Raw genomic sequence first — 15,236 nt, 5'->3', positions numbered from 1 at the left:
AACCAGTATGGGTCAATTAACAGAATCATCCCATTAAGTGATCCTTGCCTAGAATCGCAGAGGTCCTTGATAGTAGAGTTCAACTCAGGACTAGCGGTCCAAACCCTTCAGACAATGCTTCCATATGTCCAGAGTAATGTGTGACTGCTTACTTGACACTGGTTCATAGGTCACAACCATCACAAAATCCTTTTACAATGAGAACCTGTACGATCAGCCAATTCATTCTTTAAATGATCTTTTGGAAATTGAGGGGGCAAATGGTCAAAACGTCCCTTACCTTGGCTATGTTAAGATGACCATCACTTTTCCCAAGGACTTTGTGGGAGTTGACACAGAGGTACTTACTGTAGCTTTGGTTGTCCCTGATCTCCCCTCTACTTCTCAGCCTTCAGTGTTGATTGGCACAAACACCTTGGACAATCTGTACAAAGACTTTTCACAGCAAGGAACTAGATACATTTCTCCTACTTATGGATTTAAGCAAGTGCTAAAGATTTTGGAATTGCGCCAGAGGCAGAATGTAGAAGGAAATGTTGGGCTAGTGCGGCTATCTGAAAACCATTCTCAGGTGATAACTGCTGGACAAAGTGCAGTCCTTTGTGGAAAGGCCTCTGTTGCTGGATCCCATTTAGATAAATGGGTAGTTGTCGAACATCCATCTTTCTCCCCTCTGCCTTGTGGTCTGATCGTTAAGACATGCATGGCCACGCTTGAAGACGAGAGACATTGCCATTTACCTGTTGTAGTCGCCAACCCTACCGCACATGACATCACAATTCCTCCTAGATGTGTCTTGGCCGAATTAAAGGCGGTTCAGTCTGTGTATTCAGAGGAGCGTGATGACCATGATAGTAAAACAAGCTCCATTCCAAAGTCCATTCCTGAGTTTAATTTTGGCGATACCCCCATCTCACCAGAATGGAAGAGTAGGCTTACCAAACGGCTTCAAGGAATGCCAGAAGTGTTTTCCTTACATTCCCAGGACTTTGGATGCACCGATAAGGTCAAGCATCAAATAAATCTTGCGGATGAAACGCCTTTCAAACATCGGGCAAGACCCATACATCCAGAAGATCTGGAAGCTGTAAAGAAGCACCTTCAGGAGTTACTTGATGCGGAAGTTATCCGAGAATCTCAGTCTCCTTTCTCCTCTCCCATTGTTGTGCTCAGAAAGAAGAGTGGTGATATTCGATTATGCATTGACTATCAGAAATTAAATCAAAAGACCATCAAGGATGCGTATGCACTCCCCAAACTTGAAGACACGTTCATGGCCTTAACGGGGTCCAAGTGGTTTTCGGTTCTTGACCTAAAATCTGGTTTTTACAAAATTGAGGTTGAAGAAACTGACAAAGCAAAAATGGCTTTTCTATGTCCATTAGGATTTTATGAATTCAACCGTATGCCACAAGGGGTCACTAACGCCCCAAGCACCTTTCAAAGAATAATGGAAAAGTGTATGGCAGACATCAATCTTCGTGAGGTCCTTGTGTTCATAGATGACATAATTGTCTTCTCCAAGGATTTGGAGGAACATGAGGAAAGGCTGGTCAGAGTCTTAAACAGGCTTAAAGAATACGGTCTCAAACTTGCGCCAGAGAAATGCGTTTTTGCACAGACCTCAGTCAAGTACCTCGGCCATATAGTGTCAGACCAAGGAGTGAAAACTGATCCCGATAAAGTAGCAGCTGTCAAAACCTGGCCGATTCCTAAAAACTTGAAAGAACTTTGTTCCTTTCTCGGATTTGTTGGATATTACCGACGTTTCATCAAAGATTTTTCCAAGAAGGTGAAGCCTTTAAATGATTTAACTTCAGGGTATCCCCCTACTCGTCGGAACCTTAAGTTAAAGAGTAATACCCAGTACAGGAATCCCAAAGAGCTTTTCAATGGTAGATGGATGACCTCCTGTCAAGACGCATTTGAATTAATCGTTAATGAGCTCACAACTGCGCCGGTATTGGCTTTTGCTAACCCCAGGTTACCATACATTCTGCATACTGATGCAAGCACATCAGGTCTGGGCGCTGCTTTGTATCAGGAGCAGGATGGACAAGTCAGAGTTATCGCCTATGCAAGCCGGGGGCTTTCAAGTAGTGAGTCCAAGTACCCTGCCCATAAATAAGAATTCCTGGCTCTTAAATGGGCAGTGGTCGAAAAATTCCATGATTACCTCTATGGGGGCACGTTCACAGTGGTGACAGACAGTAACCCCCTAACCTATGTTCTTTCCACTGCTAAACTTGATGCAACTGGGTATAGGTGGTTAGCTGCACTCTCGACCTACAATTTCAAATTACAGTACAGGTCGGGGAAGCAGAATATTGATGCAGACGGGCTGTCTCGTTGACCCCACGCAGAGCTCCCAGCTGATGATGTCTCCCTGAAAGAACAAGCCCGGATTCTTGATTTCACTGAACAGCTTACTATGAATTCTGGTAAACATGAAATTAGTGATGATGTGGTAAAAGCCATCTGTGACAGTCGTCTTATTCAGTGGCTGGAGAGTCCAAATGACTTACCTGCTTCCTTTGTCAGTTCCTTGGCAATGCAGGAAACTGCTGTACCTGATGCTTATGCACAGGAGGATCAATGCGGAGGACTACCGACCATTTCTCATCTCTCTCCTTCTGAAATTCAAAGTGCACAGTTAGCCGATCCTTGTATCCGAGAGGTTATTGCACAACTTCGAACTGGAGAAACTCCTCCTAGCACCCTACGGACTGCTCTTCCCAGATTGCCTTACCTCCTTAGAGAGAAAGACCGCCTGGAGTTTCACGACGGAATCCTATACAGAAGAAGGAACTTTGCTGAGAAAACTGCATACCAACTGGTCCTACCCGAAAAATTTCAGCTAAGTGTTCTCAAGTCCCTACCTGATGACCTCGGACATATGGGTGTTGATCGTACACTAGATCTAGTTCGAAACCGATTCTATTGGCCCAAGATGGCATCAGATGTGGAGCACAAAGTCAAGACTTCTGGACGGTGCATACGAAGGAAGACCTCACCTGAAAAAGCTGCACCTCTTGTGAATATTTCAACTACTCGCCCCTTGCAACTTGTGTGCATGGATTTTCTATCTCTAGAACCTGACCGTAGTAGTACCAAAGACGTGTTGTAATCACTGACCACTTTACTAAGTATGCACTTGCTATCCCAACTCCTAATCAGAAAGCCAAAACTGTTACGAAGTGCCTGTGGGAGCAGTTAATTTGCCATTATGGTTACCCAGAGCGCCTTCACAGTGATCAAGGCCCTGATTTTGAATCCCATCTAATCAAGGAGTTGTGCGAAGTAGCAGGAGTGCGAAAGGTCAGGACAACCCCATACCATCCGAGGGGAAATCCTGTTGAGAGATTCAATAGAACGTTGTTAAGCATGCTTGGAACTCTAGAGAACACAAAGAAAAGCTGCTGGAAAGAGTACGTAAAACCCCTTGTACATGCTTACAATTGTACTCGCAATGAGACCACGGGGTTCAGCCCTTACGAGTTGATGTTCGGGTGTCAGCCTAGGCTTCTGGTAGATCTGGCTTTTGGATTACCTTTGAAGAATGAGGGGTAATAACACACTCACAATATGTGAAGAACCTCAAGTCACATCTTGAAGAAAGTTTCCGTATTGCGAGTGAAAATTCCAAGAAAATGGCTGAAAGGAATAAAACCCGCTATGACAGATGTGTGAAAGCCTCAACATTGCACAAGGGAGATCGTGTTTTAGTCAGAAGTGTTCGACTCAGGGGAAAAAACAAACTCACTTACAAATGGGAAGGAGTAGTTTATGTAGTCATTGACCAAAATGGTGATTTGACAGTGTATAAAGTGTGCCCTGAAACAGAAACAGGACCCATCCGGACATTACATCGGGACTTGTTACTCCCTTGTGGAACTCTTCCATCTGAAGTTCAAGAATGTGAGATCCAGAGTCCAGTTCTCAAGCGTAGAACTCGCAGTGAGACAGTCTGTAGACATTCTGAGGAAACAGAGGAAATCCCTGATTCTGAGGAAGAGGAAAGTTATTGTGTAATGCCTCAACTTAATATTGTAAAGGAATCTTTTGTGGTTCACACTCCTGAAGTGGCTCACCCAAACAGGGAAAGTGCTGTTCCGTCATCTGACGCAAGCTTAGAGGTCCACTTTGGAGTTCAGAATGACATAACTGAAAGGGGATTTCAGGTCAGTGATGAATTACCTGTGATTGAATCTGTGAATCCCGTAACAACCTTACCTGTGAATACTGAGGTCCATGCTGAAAGAGAAAGAGATGCTGAAATTTGTCATTCACCTACCTTGATGGTGCAGGATCCAAATCATCATGGGAAATTATTCATTCCAGAATCCAGTTCAACTGAAAAGAAGATAATTGAAGCCGAAGAATTAAGCAGCGTAGACGAGGATGAAGTTGAATTGAGAAGGTCTGTCCGTCATAGAGAGAAACCCAAAATTCTGACTTACCCTGAACTGGGGAATCCTCTGGTGACCATAGTTCAATCCCTTCTTCAAGGTCTAAATGTTGCTCTCTCAGAGTCCTTGCAGGATTTCTCTCAAGTAGGAAACCTCGTAACTCGGGGTTATGCACCTGTTGGTGATATGCAAAGGGACTTGCATACTTCTAGGAGGGGAGGGTGTAACCCAGACTCAAATTAGTCAAATTGCAGTCAATAGAAAAAATATATTTTTGGCGTATTCACCCTTCCAGTAAAACTGTTTATGTGGAAAAAAAGACAGTGATAAAAGAAAATTAAGATAAATAAAATGCTTTATTAATTATATTAGTAATATGCAAATTACTGCGGTAAAATTTATCCAATTAGAGTTGGAATCTGCACTGCAGATGTAGATCTTCCAATTGAGTGTGATCAGCAGCGATGTTAACTACGCCCACTGTGAGACGCGGGCGAGATTGATAGAGGAAGATGAAACAGAAACGCATGCGAACAAAGCTTAATAAATTTGAGATAAACAATCTAATTTTGAGAAATAATTAGCAAACAACTACTAAACAAAGCAGATAAAAGTTATTTAAAGTTAAATTAGTGTCAAATTGAGAAGTTTTGTAAAAGAGCTTACCTGTTATGGCCTTGTTGATCCGGAATATCGAGCCAAAGTTAGTTGAGTCATCGCTATAGTTCGTGGTGTAATCTGGATAAAATATTAGCAGAACACTGTTAATTCAGAGGAATCGGTGAGTTGTGGATTTATTTTCATATGTGTGATGAATTACAATGGTGTGTTGTATTCCTATGTGTGTGTTAACATTAAGTGATTGATTGATGTTCATTGTATATGAAGTATGGCCGTTAAATGAACGTTAAATGATGGTGTGAAGAGTAAATACTGTTGAAACAGAGTTAAAAAAAAATGAGTTTCTAAAAATGTTATCCTGTGTGTACAGGCCAGTTTTTGTTGTTTATGTAGAAGTTTGGATTTTCTACTGTGATTTACGTGCATGTTGAGGATTCATCATGCCGTGCTGAGAGAAAAGAAAGATGGCGAGCCTCCCGGACTGAATTTGGATCTTTTACTTCTTACCTTCTCATCCACTTAGTGGTGTCGTTTTCCTTCTGAAATCTGAATGGACTGAGGTATATTTTTCTGAACTGAAATTATCGAATGGACTGAAGTGTGTATAATCTTTATTTTTGCAATTTTGTGACCTCATTTACAATTTGTTTTGTATATATATATATATATATATATATATATATATATATATATATATATATATATATATATATATATATATACACACACATATATCTCTTAAAAGAAGTGTTATTTGGTTATATACATATTGTACATTTTTGAGGTAAATTCATGTGAATTGTTACTCTAATTGAATCATCTGGGTTAAAATACTGATTTGAGTTTGTATTTGAAGCGACTGGTTTAAACTACAGTAAAGACAGGAAAATTAGGACCTTAAATTGAAACTAAACTTATTAATCTACAACAAATAGTCATATTTAAATTAGAGAAACCAAGAAATTCAAACCTCAGCCGAAAAGGAAAGGGAATTTATCAACCAGAGAGTCAAGAAAGAAAAGTTTTGTTGAATAATTTATTTTACTTGTATTCTTTTTGGGTTTAGCAATTTCTTTCAAATAAGAACGTGATTAGGGTTAATCATATTGTATTTTTTCCTTTCCCTTTTTTTTGTCGTCAAAAGTTTGACATTTCATTTGGTTTATCTTTGTCATTTATTATTTACTGTTCATTACATCATCACAAAGGAAAAAAATCAAAACAGCCAATAGAATAAAAAATCTAAAACCTCAAACTTGTGTGTTGTGTGTGCTTTGCCTCCTTCGAGCTTGGTATCTTCTGATTGGCCAATTGATCTGGCTCAGTGTATTGAACTAAATTGCAGTTGCTACCTGTTGGCATTGAGTCAAGCATTCAGTTAATGTTGTACTCCTTGTTTAGTGGGTGTTACACATAAAGTGGCGAGCCAGCAGCCAGGAGGCAAAGAGAAACGCACACATTAACTTCTATTTTTGATTTTAGAATTACCCTCTCAAGACAAATAAGTGTACAAGTAAAGCAAAATGGAAGTTATAGAGGAAAAGGGTGTAAAAGTTCCTAATGCAATCTTATTTAGTGGCATAACTGGAACTGAAGCGGACAAGGAAATACTGGACTTTGTAAACCAGTATGGGTCAATTAACAGAATCATCCCATTAAGTGATCCTTGCCTAGAATCGCAGAGGTCCTTGATAGTAGAGTTCAACTCAGGACTAGCGGTCCAAACCCTTCAGACAATGCTTCCATATGTCCAGCATGCAAAGAATAATCCTGATGTCTCTTTCCATGTGACAGCTTTATCGAGTGTCTACATCAAGAGACTTGGACGAAACACAACCCAGACTTACCTCAACGAGCTGAAAGAATTGGCAAGTCGCAGTGGAGAAAATTTTGAGGATATCTTGAAGGGCATGTTAGCTCATATTCACGAGACAGTGGTGCCAAAGCCATGTCCTTTACCCGTTCTTGCTGAAGTTGATGACACATCGCCTACTCCTTCAGCAGATCCATCTTTGACTGAGTTCCCTTTTAATCAGTCCCAGGTAACAGCAAATGCTGCACAACATCATTCTGTTCCGCTAGTGTCAGCCACAAGCCCAGAATCCCCGTCAATTACCGTCAGTGATTTAAACCCACCTGGTGTGCAGAAAGTTGTCGTGGAACATCTTGTACGCACCAGTGACTTAGCCATAGCTGGAAATTCACTGTTACGGCTTCGTGTTTTCTCTGGACGAACTCCCCATCCACCTAACGAGGTAGATTATGAAACTTGGCGCACTAGCGCTGAACTACTTTTCCAAGACCCAACAGTCTCTGATTTCCAGAGAGTGCGCAGAATTTGTGAGAGCCTTCTTTCCCCGGCAACAGACATAGTCAAATCTGTTGGCCCGGCAGCATCACCTTCAACTTACATTCAGCTTCTTGATTCTGCTTTCGCGCCCATTGAGGATGGTGATGAATTATTCGCCAAGTTCCTGAATGTATTCCAGAACCCGGGGGAAAAACCATCTGCTTACTTGCAACGATTGCATGTTGCGTTACAGACCACTATGCGCCGTGGTGGAGTCCTTGGCTCAGAAGTTGACAAGCATCTACTTAAGCAGTTTTGCAGAGGATGTTGGGAAAATTCTTTGATTTTAGAGTTACAATTAGAGCAGAAAAAGCATTCACCCCCATCCTTTGCAGAGCTAATGACCTTATTACGAACCGAGGAGAGCAAGCATGCTTCCAAAAGTGTACGAATGAAACAACACCTGGGAAGTGTTAAGCAGCGTGCCGTGATGCAGTCCCAAACAGCTACTAGAGATGATGTGACTCAATTCAATTCTGTTACTGCTCAGTTGGCAAGTCACATAGCGGAACTCCAAAATCAGCTTGCATTATTAACTTCGAAGCAGTCTAAAGACAAGCCAAACCCCAAGTTGAACATGTTCAAGTCCTCAAGTAAGCAGAGTGCCATCAGTCCTAAAGGAAAAACCAAAGTTTCAGACACGTCCCAACCAGTTAGGCCAAAACCAGGCTATTGTTTTAGGTGCGGAGAGGATGGGCACATTGTCAGTTCTTGTTCCAATGACCCGAATCCAGCCTTGGTGTCAGAGAAGCGGGATGAGCTTGCAAAGAGACAGCGTGAATGGGACTTACGGAATGGCAGTGCTAAGCCTCAGTTAAACTGACTGCAGTTCCTGTTGCGGGACGAATGGGAACTGGGATTGAATCAAGGTGTCCCAAGTCTTTTAGGGCACTGTCAGCTCATGCACAAGCGAGGTCACGACAATCTGTCTTACCCAAGGGGTTAATTGGAGCAAAATGCACTGTGCAAGTGGATATTGGAGGAGTAATGTGTGACTGCTTACTTGACACTGGTTCATAGGTCACAACCATCACAAAATCCTTTTACAATGAGAACCTGTACGATCAGCCAATTCATTCTTTAAATGATCTTTTGGAAATTGAGGGGGCAAATGGTCAAAACGTCCCTTACCTTGGCTATGTTAAGATGACCATCACTTTTCCCAAGGACTTTGTGGGAGTTGACACAGAGGTACTTACTGTAGCTTTGGTTGTCCCTGATCTCCCCTCTACTTCTCAGCCTTCAGTGTTGATTGGCACAAACACCTTGGACAATCTGTACAAAGACTTTTCACAGCAAGGAACTAGATACTTTTCTCCTACTTATGGATATAAGCAAGTGCTAAAGATTTTGGAATTGCGCCAGAAGCAGAATGTAGAAGGAAATGTTGGGCTAGTGCGGCTATCTGAAAACCATTCTCAGGTGATAACTGCTGGAAAAAGTGCAGTCCTTTGTGGAAAGGCCTCTGTTGCTGGATCCCATTTAGATAAATGGGTAGTTGTCGAACATCCATCTTTCTCCCCTCTGCCTTGTGGTCTGATCGTTAAGACATGCATGGCCACGCTTGAAGACGAGAGACATTGCCATTTACCTGTTGTAGTCGCCAACCCTACCACACATGACATCACAATTCCTCCTAGATGTGTCTTGGCCGAATTAAAGGTGGTTCAGTCTGTGTATTCAGAGGAGCGTGATGACATGATAGTAAAACAAGCTCCATTCCAAAGTCCATTCCTGAGTTTAATTTTGGCGATTCCCCCATCTCACCAGAATGGAAGAGTAGGCTTACCAAACGGCTTCAAGGAATGCCAGAAGTGTTTTCCTTACATTCCCAGGACTTTGGATGCACCGATAAGGTCAAGCATCAAATAAATCTTGCGGATGAAACGCCTTTCAAACATCGGGCAAGACCCATACATCCAGAAGATCTGAAAGCTGTAAAGAAGCACCTTCAGGAGTTACTTGATACGGAAGTTATCCGAGAATCTCAGTCTCCTTTCTCCTCTCCCATTGTTGTGCTCAGAAAGAAGAGTGGTGATATTCGATTATGCATTGACTATCGGAAATTAAATCAAAAGACCATCAAGGATGCGTATGCACTCCCCAAACTTGAAGACACGTTCATGGCCTTAACGGGGTCCAAGTGGTTTTCGGTTCTTGACCTAAAATCTGGTTTTTACCAAATTGAGGTTGAAGAAACTGACAAAGCAAAAATGGCTTTTGTATGTCCATTAGGATTTTATGAATTCAACCGTATGCCACAAGGGGTCACTAACGCCCCAAGCACCTTTCAAAGAATAATGGAAAAGTGTATGGCAGACATCAATCTTCGTGAGGTCCTTGTGTTCATAGATGACATAATTGTCTTCTCCAAGGATTTGGAGGAACATGAGGAAAGGCTGGTCAGAGTCTTAAACAGGCTTAAAGAATATGGTCTCAAACTTGCGCCAGAGAAAAGCGTTTTTGCACCTCGGCCTTACAGTGTCAGACCAAGGAGTGAAAACTTATCCCGATAAAGTAGCAGCTGTCAAAACCTGGCCGATTCCTAAAAACTTGAAAGAATTTCGTTCCTTTCTCGGATTTGTTGGATATTACCGACGTTTCATCAAAGATTTTTCCAAGAAGGTGAAGCCTTTAAATGATTTAACTTCAGGGTATCCCCCTACTCGTCAGAACCTTAAGTTAAAGAGTAATACCCAGTACAGGAATCCCAAAGAGCTTTTCAATGGTAGATGGATGACCTCCTGTCAAGACGCATTTGAATTAATCGTTAATGAGCTCACAACTGCGCCGGTATTGGCTTTTGCTAACCCCAGGTTACCATACATTCTGCATACTGATGCAAGCACATCAGGTCTGGGCGCTGCTTTGTATCAGGAGCAGGATGGACAAGTCAGAGTTATCGCCTATGCAAGCCGGGGGCTTTCGAGTAGTGAGTCCAAGTACCCTGCCCATAAATTAGAATTCCTGGCTCTTAAATGGGCAGTGGTCGAAAAATTCCATGATTACCTCTAGGGGGGCACGTTCACAGTGGTGACAGACAGTAACCCCCTAACCTATGTTCTTTCCACTGCTAAACTTGATGCAACTGGGTATAGGTGGTTAGCTGCTCTCTCGACCTACAATTTCAAATTACAGTACAGGTCAGGGAAGCAGAATATTGATGCAGACGGGCTGTCTCGTCGACCCCACGCAGAGCTCCCAGCTGATGATGCCTCCCTGAAAGAACAAGCCCGGATTCTTGATTTCACTGAACAGCTTACTATGAATTCTGGTAAATTAGTGATGATGTGGTAAAAGCCATCTGTGACAGTCGTCTTATTCAGTGGCTGGAGAGTCCAAATGACTTACCTGCTTCCTTTGTCAGTTCCTTGGCAATGCAGGAAACTGCTGTACCTGATGCTTATGCACAGGAGGATCAATGCGGAGGACTACCAACCATTTCTCATCTCTCTCCTTCTGAAATTCAAAGTGCACAGTTAGCCGATCCTTGTATCCGAGAGGTTATAGCACAACTTCGAACTGGAGAAACTCCTCCTAGCACCCTACGGACTGCTCTTCCCAGATTGCCTTACCTCCTTAGAGAGAAAGACCGCCTGGAGTTTCACGACGGAATCCTATACAGAAGAAGGAACTTTGCTGAGAAAACTGCATACCAACTGGTCCTACCCGAAAAATTTCAGCTAAGTGTTCTCAAGTCCCTACATGATGACCTCGGACATATGGGTGTTGATCGTACTCTAGATCTAGTTCGAAACCGATTCTGTTGGCCCAAGATGGCATCAGATGTGGAGCACAAAGTCAAGACTTGTGGACGGTGCATACGAAGGAAGACCTCACCTGAAAAAGCTGCACCTCTTGTGAATATTTCAACTACTCGCCCCTTGCAACTTGTGTGCATGGATTTCTAGAACCTGACCGTAGTAGTACCAAAGACGTGTTGGTAATCACTGACCACTTTACTAAGTATGCACTTGCTATCCCAACTCCTAATCAGAAAGCCAAAACTGTTGCCTAGTGCCTGTGGGAGCAGTTAATTTGCCATTATGGTTACCCAGAGCGCCTTCACAGTGATCAAGGCCCTGATTTTGAATCCCATCTAATCAAGGAGTTGTGCAAAGTAGCAGGAGTGCGAAAGGTCAGGACAACCCCATACCATCCGAGGGAAAATCCTGTTGAGAGATTCAATAGAACGTTGTTAAGCATGCTTGGAACTCTAGAGAACACAAAGAAAAGCTGCTGGAAAGAGTACGTAAAACCCCTTGTACATGCTTACAATTGTACTCGCAATGAGACCACGGGTTCAGCCCTTACGAGTTGATGTTCGGGCGTCAGCCTAGGCTTCTGGTAGATCTGGCTTTTGGATTACCTTTGAAGAATGAGGGAGAAATAACACACTCACAATATGTGAAGAACCTCAAGTCACATCTTGAAGAAAGTTTCCGTATTGCGAGTGAAAATTCCAAGAAAATGGCTGAAAGGAATAAAACCCACTATGACAGATGTGTGAAAGCCTCAACATTGCACAAGGGAGATCGTGTTTTAGTCAGAAGTGTTCGACTCAGGGGAAAAAACAAACTCACTGACAAATGGGAAGAAGTAGTTTATGTAGTCATTGACCAAAATGGTGATTTGCCAGTGTATAAAGTGTGCCCTGAAACAGAAACAGGACCCATCCGGACATTACATCGGGACTTGTTACTCCCTTGTGGAACTCTTCCATCTGAAGTTCAAGAATGTGAGATCCAGAGTCCAGTTCTCAAGCGTAGAACTCGCAGTGAGACAGTCTGTAGACATTCTGAGGAAACAGAGGAAATCCCTGATTCTGAGGAAGAGGAAAGTTATTGTGTAATGCCTCAACTTAATATTGTAAAGGAATCTTTTGTGGTTCACACTCCTGAAGTGGCTCACCCAAACAGGGAAAGTGCTGTTCCGTCATCTGACGCAAGCTTAGAGGTCCACTTTGGAGTTCAGAATGACATAACTGAAAGGGGATTTCAGGTCAGTGATGAATTACCTGTGATTGAATCTGTGAATCCCGTAACAACCTTATCTGTGAATACTGAGGTCCATCCTGAAAGAGAAAGAGATGCTGAAATTTGTCATTCACCTACCTTGATGGTGCAGGATCCAAATCATCATGGGAAATTATTCATTCCAGAATCCAGTTCAACTGAAAAGAAGATAATTGAAGCCGAAGAATTAAGCAGCGTAGACGAGGATGAAGTTGAATTGAGAAGGTCTGTCCGTCATAGAGAGAAACCCAAAATTCTGACTTACCCTGAACTGGGGAATCCTCTGGTGACCATAGTTCAATCCCTTCTTCAAGGTCTAAATGTTGCTCTCTCAGAGTCCTTGCAGGAATTCTCTCAAGTAGGAACCCTCGTAACTCGGGGTTATGCACCTGTTGGTGATATGCAAAGGGACTTGCATACTTCTAGGAGAGGAGGGTGTAACCCAGACTCAAATTAGTCAAATTGCAGTCAATAGAAAAAAATATATTTTTGGCGTATTCACCCTTCCAGTAAAACTGTTTATGTGGAAAAAAAGAAAGTGATAAAAGAAAATTAAGATAAATAAAATGCTTTATTAATTATATTAGTAATATGCAAATTACTGCGGTAAAATTTATCCAATTAGAGTTGGAATCTGCACTGCAGATGTAGATCTTCCAATTGAGTGTGATCAGCAGTGATGTTAACTCCGCCCACTGTGAGACGCGGGCGAGATTGATAGAGGAAGATGAAACAGAAACGCATGCGAACAAAGCTTAATAAATTTGAGATAAACAATCTAATTTTGAGAAATAATTAGTAAACAACTACTAAACAAAGCAGATAAAAGTTATTTAAATTTAAATTAGTGTCAAATTGAGAAGTTTTGTAAAAGAGCTTACCTGTTATGGCCTTGTTGATCCGGAATATCGAGCCAAAGTTAGTTGAGTCATCGCTATAGTTCGTGGTGTAATCTGGAGAAAATATTAGCAGAACACTGTTAATTCAGAGGAATCGGTGAGTTATGGATTTATTTTCATATGTGTGATGAATTACAACAGTGTGTTGTATTCCTATGTGTGTGTTAACATTAAGTGATTGATTGATGTTCATTGTATATGAAGTATGGCCGTTAAATGAACGTTAAATGATGGTGTGAAGAGTAAATACTGTTGAAACAGAGTTAAAAAAAATGAGTTTCTAAAAATGTTATCCTGTGTGTACAGGCCAGTTTTTGTTGTTTATGTAGAAGTTTGGATTTTCTACTGTGATTTACGTGCATGTTGAGGATTCATCATGCCGTGCTGAGAGAAAAGAAAGATGGCGAGCCTCCCGGACTGAATTTGGATCTTTTACTTCTTACCTTCTCATCCACTTAGTGGTGTCGTTTTCCTTCTGAAATCTGAATGGACTGAGGTATATTTTTCTGAACTGAAATTATCGAACGGACTGAAGTGTGTATAATCTTTATTTTTGCAATTTTGTGACCTCATTTACAATTTGTTTTGAGTATATATATATATATATATATATATATATACACATATATCTCTTAAAAGAAGTGTTATTTGGTTATATACATATTGTACATTTTTGAGGTAAATTCATGTGAATTGTTACTCTAATTGAATCATCTGGGTTAAAATACTGATTTGAGTTTGTATTTGAAGCGACTGGTTTAAACTACAGTAAAGACAGGAAAATTAGGAAACTAATTAAATTGAAACTAAACTTATTAATCTACAACAAATAGTCATATTTAAATTAGAGAAACCAAGAAATTCAAACCTCAGCCGAAAAGGAAAGGGAATTTATCAACCAGAGAGTCAAGAAAGAAAAGTTTTGTTGAATAATTTATTTTACTTGTATTTTTTTTGGGTTTAGCAATTTCTTTCAAATAAGAACGTGATTAGGGTTAATCATATTGTATTTTTTCCTTTCCCTTTTTTTTTTTTTTTTTGTCAAAAGTTTGACATTTCATTTGGTTTATCTTTGTCATTTATTATTTACTGTTCATTACATCATCACAAAGGAAAAAAATCAAAACAGCCAATAGAACAAAAAATCTAAAACCTCAAACTTGTGTGTTGTGTGTGCTTTGCCTCCTTCGAGCTTGGTATCTTCTGATTGGCCCATTGATCTGGCTCAGTGTATTGAACTAAATTGCAGTTACTACCTGTTGGCATTGAGTCAAGCATTCAGTTAATGTTGTACTCCTTGTTTAGTGGGTGTTACATTGAACTAACAAGGTAACGACAGCTGACAGTTGAACGCATGGAAAACATGCGCAGACACACATGGTGAAGGAACACAAACACCTATACACCGAAGCGCGTAGGCTGACAAACAAGACAGCCAAGCGCTCCGGACGAACAACGACACAGACACAAACACAACTAGGCTGATCAAACAGGCATCCTGACAAACATGTTTTTGACCGTTTTATGGCCATTGTTGACAGAGATGACAGTGGATCATCACCAAAAGTCAGTAACCTTTGTTTTTCCATGACATATTAGCCAACGTCTGAAATGATGACAGAATAAACATTTAGAAGAAAAGAATGAACTAATCACATATTTGGCTTCTTATATTACATTAGTTACTATTAATAATAATGCAATAATAACACTACATTTGTTAGTCTAAACAAACACAATTTTCTTTATCAATAAAGTCTATATTCTTACTTGTCTAGTATTCCTCTCCAGTTCTGATTAGAGTATACATTTGACCCCCAAACCTATAACGTTTTTTATAAATCCATGGAGTGCAGTAATCTAGACCACTAGACTAGATGTTGCTGTTGAACCGTAACAAGTGTCTGTTAAAACTGTGAGTTCCCATTGGCCCTCAGAGCGC

The 15,236-nt window shown here is 41.1% G+C and overlaps 1 protein-coding gene across 3 annotated transcripts in view; it reads right to left on the bottom strand.

The window, feature by feature from the left end:
• Positions 1 to 12,534, bottom strand: part of LOC127659382 (solute carrier family 25 member 48-like) — a 39,693-nt gene extending 27,159 nt beyond the window's left edge. The window contains exons 1-2 of one of the 3 annotated variants that reach the window (XM_052149166.1): positions 12,495 to 12,534; positions 5,076 to 5,147 (exon numbers count right to left, since the gene is read on the bottom strand). In XM_052149166.1, the coding sequence (XP_052005126.1) occupies positions 5,076 to 5,147; positions 12,495 to 12,522 (100 nt within the window). In that variant the 5' untranslated portion in view covers positions 12,523 to 12,534. Of the gene's footprint in view, positions 1 to 4,294; positions 4,335 to 5,075; positions 5,148 to 12,494 lie in introns of those variants that run through there. The other 2 variants (XM_052149168.1, XM_052149167.1) reach the window with 2 other exon arrangements.
• Between the last annotated feature and the right edge of the window lie 2,702 nt (positions 12,535 to 15,236).

This window comes from Xyrauchen texanus, chromosome 19, assembly GCF_025860055.1.
Source record: "Xyrauchen texanus isolate HMW12.3.18 chromosome 19, RBS_HiC_50CHRs, whole genome shotgun sequence".
Lineage (NCBI taxonomy): Eukaryota > Metazoa > Chordata > Actinopteri > Cypriniformes > Catostomidae > Xyrauchen > Xyrauchen texanus.
Note: the sequence above shows the minus strand (reverse complement) of the source record. Positions and strands in the feature narration are given on the sequence as shown.